This window comes from Geospiza fortis, unplaced genomic scaffold (assembly GCF_000277835.1).
Source record: "Geospiza fortis unplaced genomic scaffold, GeoFor_1.0 scaffold130, whole genome shotgun sequence".
Lineage (NCBI taxonomy): Eukaryota > Metazoa > Chordata > Aves > Passeriformes > Thraupidae > Geospiza > Geospiza fortis.
Window position 1 is genome coordinate 5,472,712 of NW_005054300.1, and position 9,611 is coordinate 5,482,322.

At 53.7% G+C, this 9,611-nt stretch overlaps 1 protein-coding gene across 3 annotated transcripts in view; it reads right to left on the bottom strand.

The window, feature by feature from the left end:
* Window positions 1-3,291: 3,291 nt before the first annotated feature.
* POLL (DNA polymerase lambda) overlaps window positions 3,292-9,611 on the bottom strand; it is an 11,745-nt gene continuing 5,425 nt past the window's right edge. For all 3 annotated transcript variants that reach the window (XM_031062235.1, XM_031062242.1, XM_031062247.1), the window contains exons 5-9: window positions 9,283-9,606; window positions 8,572-8,745; window positions 7,522-7,650; window positions 5,414-5,582; window positions 3,292-5,105 (exon numbers count right to left, since the gene is read on the bottom strand). In XM_031062235.1, the coding sequence (XP_030918095.1) occupies window positions 4,741-5,105; window positions 5,414-5,582; window positions 7,522-7,650; window positions 8,572-8,745; window positions 9,283-9,606 (1,161 nt within the window). In that variant the 3' untranslated portion in view covers window positions 3,292-4,740. The remainder of the gene's footprint in view (window positions 5,106-5,413; window positions 5,583-7,521; window positions 7,651-8,571; window positions 8,746-9,282; window positions 9,607-9,611) is intronic.

The following is a 9,611-nucleotide window of genomic DNA, read 5'->3' on the forward strand; positions in this document are numbered from 1 at the left end:
TGGCTTCACACAGAGGTTAGGGATGGCCAAGGGGCTGTGTAGAATCAGGACATTCTGCTCATGAGATCCTACAAGGCAGGCTGCTTCCCATAGCCCTGGCTGCAGGGAGCAAGGGAAGGTGGCAGCAGGCCTGTCCCAGCTGCACCATCACTGCTGAATCGTAGGAAAAGCCATTCATCCAGCAAGCATGAAGCCCCTGTGCAGACCACTCCCAAGGGATTGGGGTCACAGTCCCTTCACCAAATGGGGGGATGATTCTGAGGGAGCACTGATTCCTGGCTTTGCTCCTGCAGGCTCATACAGAGCACAAGACACTACCATGGCATCCTCTACAGAACATGGCCCAGCATCCTGCCACATATCCATGCCATGTTCCCGTCAGGGCAACTCTGCCATCACCCAGCTGGATCTTATTCCAGACAGAGGAAACAGGGGCTGCACTACAAACCATCACAGCGGGACCTGATGCATGCCCTGCTGCATTCCTTGCTCCTGCTGCCCAGTGGCTGCCCAGGCAGGGCTCACTCTGCACCCACTGGCCCCGAGGGTGCCCTGCAGGGTGCTCTGCCCTCCAGGCCTTCTCCAGCCAGGCTTCCCCAGCAGCCCTTCCCTGACGCTCCGCACCGCGCCGACGTCACCCCGGCCATCAATAGCGCTTGGTTAATTAATTTGATGGGAACAGCAGGGACCACACTTTGCATTTAGTGAACTTCTGAGAACTTCCAACCTCATCTTCATAATTGGCCTCATAAATTCGAGGAAAGAGAGAAATCAGCAAAGCCAGAGCAGCGCGGGAGGCAGGAGAGGCCCTGCACGCGGGAGGGCAGGCGAGTGTGTGAGAAGTGACTCTATTTGGTGTCCTTATTTAATTTTATTGCACAGATCCATCTTCACCCGCCCCCTCCCTGCCTAGCCCTCCCTCTCCCGCTCTCCCTGCTGAGTTCACCTAATCATGATAAATTCATATTCATTTCCCTGCCTGCTCCGACGGGGGGAGCAGCAGCTCCCCTACATTTGCCCAGCCATGCTGCCATTAGCAAATATTTACTCATGAACACAAAGTGCTGGAGTTGGAGGCCAAACTAGCCTCCCTGCACCCCCTTCCCCCAGCCCCCTTCCAGGATGAGCAGGACAGCTAAGGATGGGTGTCCTTCCCACAGGGTAGGGAGCAGAGTGGGAAGGGCTGCCTAACACCCAGAGTTTTTTCTTTGTCCAGAGCTTTTCTTCCTTTTCAATGAGGGAGGCAGAGAGATGCTTGTTGGGGGGACAGGAATTGCCTGAGATCCCAATCTAGACTCACCTTCAGGGTACAGGGATGGCAGGGTGGGAGCAAGGGGCTCTGTGGCAGAACCTGAGGGCCTGTCCCAGCTCCACGACTTTCCACTCATCCTCTAAGTGCTGCTGCTTTTTGTTTTATTTTTAATTTTCAGGATGATCAGACTCACAGCCAGGGAGAGCGGGAGGGGGTATGCTGGGGAGGGGGAATAGCTGAAGCCCCTTCCTGGGAAGCAGAAACTAGGCAAGACCTCGTTAGAGATGCCTCAAACCATGTTTGCTCTCCCTGCCTGCACTGATCCTGGGGACTCGGCCCCCACCTCTTCCCAGACACCCCAGGACCCCCATCCCTTGTACCTTCTTGCCAGGTGGGGCATGCTGTGGTTTAGAAGAGGCAGGAGGTGGGTTGTGATAAGGGGGTGGTGAGGGATTAGAGGTACAGAGAGGAGCATTTATGGAGCAGCTCTGTCCCCTCTGCCCAGGGCAGGGCTGACTCACAGTGGCAGGGCCCAGCCTCTCTTGTTTCTCCCCTTGCACCAGGATAAGGGGGAAGCAACATCCAGAAAGGTCATCCTTCAGATGCTCTGGACAAGCTCCTTGTGCTCCTGCCCCTTTTAAACCCCATACCTACACCCAGGAGAAGTGGTCCTTATCCATCCATGGCCCACCTGGCTGCAGTTAGCCACATGAGGGCCCTCTGCCCCCTCCAAAGCTCCTGAGCAGGGATTTGTGGGGTGGGAGGGGACGGACAGACATCAGGCTCGCTCCCTCACAGAGCAGCGGACTGCTGGGATTTCTGCCCCAGTGGCCTCTACATGACACAGATGTACTAGCGCCACCCTCCCTGACATTTCCCAAGGGGGCGGGCACAAAGTCTTGCTCCTGTGGAGCTCTGGCCCCACACATCCCCATGTCCAGCCTCTCCCTAAATAAAAGCAGGACAAACAGCAGGGTCAGGTGCTGCTGCAGCACCCCTTTGCTCCCTGGGTGTGAACTCTAGCCCTGGAGGAGGGATGACAAAGGGGAAGGAGTTGGGGGCCAGCAGTGCCTATTTCCCATATCACTGCTGATGCCTTCAGCACATGGTCCCACCAAGAAGCAGCCTCAGTGCTCCAGGAACAGCTTGCCCTGGCATCCAGAGCTGGAGGCAAACCTGTGCTCATCCAGGCACAAAGCTGAGCAGCCCTGCATTGTGCTCCCTGCCTCAGCCCAGGCAGAAAAAGGCCCGTGGCAGCCTCCCCATCCACCCTCCCTGAGGGACAGGACTACCCCCAGCCCTGGACAAGGCCAGATTGTGGTGCTGCCCGGCCAAAGCTGGCTGTCGGTAAGGATGGGGACCCCTTTCCCTGAGGGGTGGTCCCTGGGCTGCACAGCCCTCCTGGGGCCAAAGTGTTCTCCCAGGACCTGACAGGCCCCTGGTGTGAGGCTGCCTGCCTTCTGCTCCTGGATAACCCAGCTCAGTTCTGGCTGCTTTTGCCTCAGCAGCCCTTGTCCTTCTACAGCTTCTCCATCTTTCTTTTGAGCCAATCATTTCTGCTGCTCATCTCCATGTGCACCCTTGGCTCCCAGGTTGTTCAGATTCCCCTTGGATAACAAAAGCATTTCCATGCTCAAGACTCTGAGCTCTGTTCCAGGCAGAGAACAGGAGACAGAGCAGCAGCCAACTCCCACATGCCCTACTGTTTGATGCATATGGAAAAGCTGACAGCAATCCTTTCCTGACTCCACACCTGAAGAAAGATCTCAACCCAAGGCTCAGAGCTCAAGAATTCTGAGTCAGGGAACAGCCAATCCCAGCTCAGCCACATGGCCAGCTGGATGCCAGGACAGAGGATGTGGCCAGCAGCTCCCTGCCCTGAGATCCAGAAGTGCTGGTCCAACAGTGTGATGATCTCCACTGCATGTTCTCAATCTCCACTGAAACCAGAGAAGGGACCAGCACAGCAGGAGCTCCTGGGAAGCTAAAGGAGAAAGTCCCAACAGTCACTGCAGAGAGCAAAAAGACAGAGATACCAAGGGAAAAGAGAGAGGGATTTATTTATTTATTACACTTCAAATTTCAAAGCACCAAGACGTGCCAAAAGACATTCATTTCCCCCAGGTGTCCAGCAGAAAGGCTGGGTTGACAAATGCCACTGCTGGGTGTGGGCTACCCCAGCAAAGCCCCAGCCCTGCTGGTGCCCAGCAGCCACAGGAACTGTGCAAACCCACCTGGTTTGTGCCTGCCCTAGCAGCAAACACACAGTTTTGTCACTATACCTGATGGGGCCAGATCCCCCACAAGGGAGCAAGAGCCCTGGGGGCCTGGCACAGAAATGCCCACCATGGCACCTCTGCCAGGAGCAACCACTGCAATACCTGTAACAGAGCACTCAATGTCACTGGGAAATTCATCTCCACAATATAAAACAGTTGAGGTTTCCTGAGAGATAAAATTCACTCCCATGGAACTGGTGGGACCAGCCCCATGCACCTGTACACACAAACACACACACACACACACACACACTTTCCCGGATCAAAGGCCAGATGACTCCATGGCTTCCAACACAAAAAAAAAAGGAAAAAGTTTTGCTTTGCCCCATTTACAAATTAACTATCTCCTTGTGTTTTTCTCTGTCTCCATGCCTCCTACAGACAGACACACAGTGCTGCTGGGTTACATTCAGTGCCAATACATTCAAATCTCTCTTGAGCACAGCTCCCCAGGCTGTGAGCTCTGCTCCTCTCCTGCACCAAGAAAGGAGGTCTTGGGCCAGACCAGGGCTCTGAGTAAATCTGGAAGACCCTCAGAACACGAGGCTGGCAGCAAGCAGGTACAGCACCTCATGTCCCTATGTCTCTTTCAAGGCTTAGCTGGCATCAGGGAAAGCTGGTGGCAGTAACAGCAGCCTGTCCCTGTGCAATGGGACCCATCAAACGACACATTAGCTCAGACACAGCAGGACACAGCAGAAGGACACAGCAGCAGTACAGGTTAACCCCTTGAGACTCCTGCAGTAGCAGCTTCCAGCAGTAGTGAGGAGGAAGACCTGTCACAGAGCCAAGCTAGACCTCTGCTACCTTCATTCACAGCTCAGAACAGAAATTTCAGCGTCAGTGCTCAGATACAGAGGAAGATGCATCCCACTTCCTTTGTTCCCAAGCACTGTCAGGGGCTGGATCACAAGGTTCTGCAACCCAATCTTCCAAAGTTGGGGAGAGCAGGGCCAGGGTAGCTGATGGGCAGTGAGCCCTTTTGGTAGCCAACACCAAGAGAGCACTTCCAGCGTGGTTCCAGCCCACAGCCTCTCCTGAGGAAGCCACAGAGCTCTGCCCAGCAGCCAGGCCTTACGCTTGCAAGGAGCCCCAGTTTGCTGGGAGATGTTCTTCATCCTGCAGGCACCACAGAGCCTTTCCACCTCTGGGGAAATCAGATCCTTCAAAGCAGCAGCACAGCAGCAAGCCCAGGGTGACAAGCAGGCCTCACCAGTCCCGTTCGGAGGGCTCGCGGTAAGGCAGCCCCAGCTGAATGAAGACATCTCTCTCGGTGGGGGTGGGCAGAGTGTGGCCAGGGGCCACCTTGGCACCGCCAGGGCCTCGCACCACGGCCGAGCTGAGCGCGTGCTCCGACAGGCTCATGCCCTTGGTCTTGGCCAGGGCGCGCATGGAGCGGTTGAAGTGAGCCGAGCCCGTGAAGTAGAGCAGGGCGCAGGCGAACTCCCGGTACGGCACCACGATGATGTCCAGCCGGCGGTGACGGCGCGCGGGCCCCGGCAGGCGGCACACGCCCAGGTACTTCTGCTGATCTCCGTTGTCCTCCTGACTCACCAGGTCGTCTGTAAGGAAGCCTGGGAAGAGAGAAGGGGCCAAGAGGAGCTCAGTGGTAGATGGACACCTCCATGCTGAACTCTCCACTGCCCAGAGAGCAGCAGAGGTGTCCCATAACGTGCTGTGGGACCCCAGGGAAAACACGCTGAGCTACAGCAATATTCCCCCATTAAAGCTACAGCTGAGCCAGGTCCAGGGGCAGTAATTTTAAGGACTAACAAGATGTCCCATCCTTGGGAGTAGTGATCACCTATCCTTCAATGAATGCCATCCACCTCATTGCCTCCTCGCCTTGGCCAGTCTAAGAGCAGCTTCCCCACCCTCTTACCACTCCTGCGGAGGCTGCAGAGCAGCTTGCTGAACACCCCACGGTGAGACTGCCCATCCGGGTGAGTGACCAGCACATCCACATCTCCACAGGTGGCCTTCCCCCGACGGTAGGAGCCACAGGCAACACACACGAGGCCAGGCTTGATGGCCAGGGCAGCTTGTCTGACCTTCGAGAAAGAGGGATGAGAAGTCAGAGACCATGCCCTTTTCATTAAGGCAGCAAAGGATCTCGTGCCTGCCTTGAGGCCTGTCCTGCATCTCCAGATGCAGACATGGCACTCTGCCCACCAAGAAGGCTGGCCTGCTGTCAGGGGAGGAGTGAGCCAGAGTGGCCTCCACCCAGTCCTGCAAACAGTGCTACACCATACAGTGATCGACCATCAGCTCCTGGGAGCACTGGGTCGGGACAAGCAGGAATATGAAGGGGCAAAGTACTGCACAAGCTTTCAGAGCCTTCAGTTTCTGAGACAGCATGAGATAAGAGGTTTTCAGCCGTCCTACAAGCACAAGGCTCACCAGCTCTGCCCACAAAGCAAACCAGTTCAACAGGTGATGGTCAAAGGCCCTGTTTCAAAAACAGGGATGGGCTTGTGAAGTCTCCCCTTCTCCTTCTCTCCTTCTCCCCTTCTCCTACTCACAGAAAATCTGTGAGTACCCCTTGGAATTCACCCCTGCAAGGAGCTCTGCCTCTGCAGGAGAGCTGGGCTTCCTGACCCTGAAAAAGCCCAATTGTCCCAGCATTTTAGACCAAAGGGATGCCAACATGCTGCTGCCAGCAATCAAACACAAAATAAGAACTTCCTCTATGACAGTCTTCTCCAAGCTGAACCCCAGCTCCTGTGTGGTAACTCTGATGGCTTCATTCATTACATGTTTAAGAAAGGCTCCCAAGTCCCTGACAGGCCTAAAGTATTCTTGGCCTGATTGTGCCAATCACCCTGCTGGCAGCAAATAATGAGGGGCTCAGCAATTCCTAGTGATGGGGCCATCACAGAGGCTGGGGTTCAGCAAGGCAGTGTCCGTGCCCACAGCCCCTTGTCACTCTTGGGGATCATCCTTCATTAGCAAGAGATAAACCCATTAACCTTTGCCCCAAAGGTGCTCCAAGAAGCCACAAGCCTTTCTCATGCGCAGCAAGCCCTCCTCTGGTGTTTTTGCCCCCCTTCTGGCTTTAAATGAAGATTTCTAGAAAACTCCCAGCCCCACCCGAGAGCCTAAAAGCTCCTCAGATCTCACTGTGACAGGCAGCACAGACAGTGACTAATCCCTCATTCTCTCTCCAGGGCCTGGATCAGAGGTGTGTGCGTGTGTATGGAGGGAAGCACAGTAATCCCATCAAGATAACAATAGACCCACTCCCAAGAGCCAGCTCCTCAGGCCAGCCTGCCTGGGAAAGGGACCACTCACCACCAAAATGGCTAATCCGGCCCATAGGACTGACACCCCAGCAGGAGCCTGGCAGGAAGGTATTCTTCATGGCCAGGCCCTGTGGCCGAGTGACAGGGTCACACTGGCTGCTGCTTCCATGGTGACTGGAGAGCACGGGGGTAGCAATGACAGTGTGCCCCCCAGGCTCTCTGCTCACATTAGGGTGCACTGGCTTAGCACCCCATAGTCATGGAGTGCCACAGCATCCTACGGCAAGCAGCACTTGTTTGCAGCCTGGATCCCCTTTGCTTCCACCAAGGATATCCACCCTCTGTTCTCTGACAACTAGATCACAAGGTGCTCACAGCTTCCTTTGAAGGAGCAGCACCAAGGACACCTCAGCTGAAAGCAGACATTCCACACATGATGAGAGGCAAGAAAGCAGAGCTGGGAACCTGCTTATCCCACCATGCCACATGCAGCCATCTTCAAAGCAGTGTGTAGGACGAAGCCCAGTGAAGTATCCTCCTCCTTGCCAGGCACTCAGACTGAACTTTCTTTTGGGGCAAGGTAGGGGCCTTGTGTGCCCATGCCCAAAAAGGGTCCTCCAAGCACTGACATCACTCAGAGGAGAGGCTGAAGAGCTCAGCTATAACACGAGGGCTATTTCCAGTGTGTACCCTCCTGTCATGTCCCAGCAGGTACTGCACTCTGAGGGCCTGTGGCCAAGCTACTCACAGTCTGCTCTATTTCTGCAGCTTCCTCCCGAGGCATGCGCTCCAGGAAATCCGTGTAGTGCCTCAGCCCCACGGCCTGCTGGCTGGTCAGAGTGGCCTTGCTGCGGATGTCATCCAGTGTCCGGAAACCCTAGAGGAGACCATGTGTGATATTCACACATCTGCCAAGACTTTGGTCTTCACACACTTTCCACCAAGATTTGGGAAGACTGTATTTAGCCTGTCTCAACTTCAGGCCAAGTCACAGCTTCTGAGACCACATGTAAAGAACACTTTAGGGCCTGGTTCCTAAAAGAAGGGATTTAGGCAATGGCACTATCCATGCACACCTCTAATCTCCACCCCTCCTCTGACAGAAGGCTACTGCTCTTAAGGCATGGTGTCCCTACACTCTGAAAGAAAACACGTAATGCTGGTAAAGGAACAACACCCACAACATCACAATGAGGGAAAGCTGACAGCATGAACACAAATGTGTTTTTAAGTCAAGAATCCAGTCACAAACCAACCACTGCAGGAAACCAGGCTTCAATAGCTCATGCTCAGGAGACAAACTGCTTTTAAAGAAGGAACCCACCCAATGGGCTAGGCTGCACCTGTTGGCACAATTATTTCAACCTCATTCTTCTAACTTTCAGACAAAACGGATGGTTACTCTGACAGCTACAGGCCAACAGTCAGCAATTGCATCAGGAGCCTCATGGCCAAGATGCTCTGATTCAAGCCTGGCTCTTTGCAACATCATTGCCATGACTAGTGTGACATGAGCTCCAAAAAGTGATGCTAGAGCAGAGGCAGCATGTCTCGCATTCCTCTTCTCCACATCTTTGTCCTTTACCCGTCCCACAACTAAACTAGCACAACTAAAGTCTCAGCAGGGTGCTGAGACACAATGGGACCCAACCTCATAGTTCCTCCCAAAAAAAAACAGATTTAAATCTTAGTGTAGGTATTGGCAATTAAAAACTATTTGTGAAAGTAATTCTCCTACACTCAGCAGCAGTCTTCAAACCATAACCAGAGAGCCTCTTGTGTAAGGCACTGAACTTACCTGCTGGTACCATGTCTGAGCTGTCTTGACCCCTGCTCCCCAGATGTTGGAAAATAACTCCAGCACAGGCACGCTCTCACTGATGTGATCCAGCTTGCGCAGGTGCCCACTCTCCAAGATCTCCAGGATCTTCTCTGCCATCCGCTTCCCAATCCCAGGGATTTTACAGGCTTCCTAGAAAGAAACCAGAGCTGCTACTGGAAAAGCAAAGATCATAGACAATTCCAGGGATTTTACAGGTTTCCTAGAAAGAAACCAGAGCTGCTACTGACTCAGAGCCTAGTTAGTCATTTGATGAGTAAAGGGTATGTGACAGGACTAGTCCTGCCTGATGGTCTCCTCTCTAGCCCAGGCTTACCTTGGCTGATCAATTCAAGTGGAAAAGGACAAGCCTGCAGAATGGGACTGAAACATGAACACACTGAAATGCTGGACTGTCACAGCCCCCAAGACTCATATCCAGTCAGTTTTACATGTTATCACTACCAGTGGCCAGTTGCTGTTGATGAAGAGGAAGGTGAAAATATCCCTGCATTGTGTCTAAGGAAGGCATTTATCTTGAGAGTGTCCAGATCTGGCCCTAAAAGGCTCAGATTCCATTTTTCTACTGCTTCACAAACACTGTGTGTGGTCAATAAATCTCAACTTGCACTTGCTATACAACTTCCATTGAAGGTCTATCTCCCTCCACCCCCTGGGGAGGTGTTTTACCTGGTAGGAGGTGACTGGTTTGTGGTAGCTCTTGAGCGCATTGATTGCTTTGGAGTAGCCCAGAGCTCTCCACTTGTCCCCCTGGACAGAGTAAGCCTTTGCCAGCACTTCCAGCTTCTCTGTGATGCACTGGTTGTGATTTTCCTTCTTGGTGTTGGAAGACTGGGCACAAACCCACTTGCTGGGAGGCTGGGCCACTGTGTCAGAGCTATCACTGATCTCCTCTGATGATTTCACAGGGTAGCGGCCAGAAATCAATGCTTCCAGGTCTCCCTGGGTGACACCAGCATCTTCTCCTTCACTGTCTTCATCATCAGAGTATTTCTTTA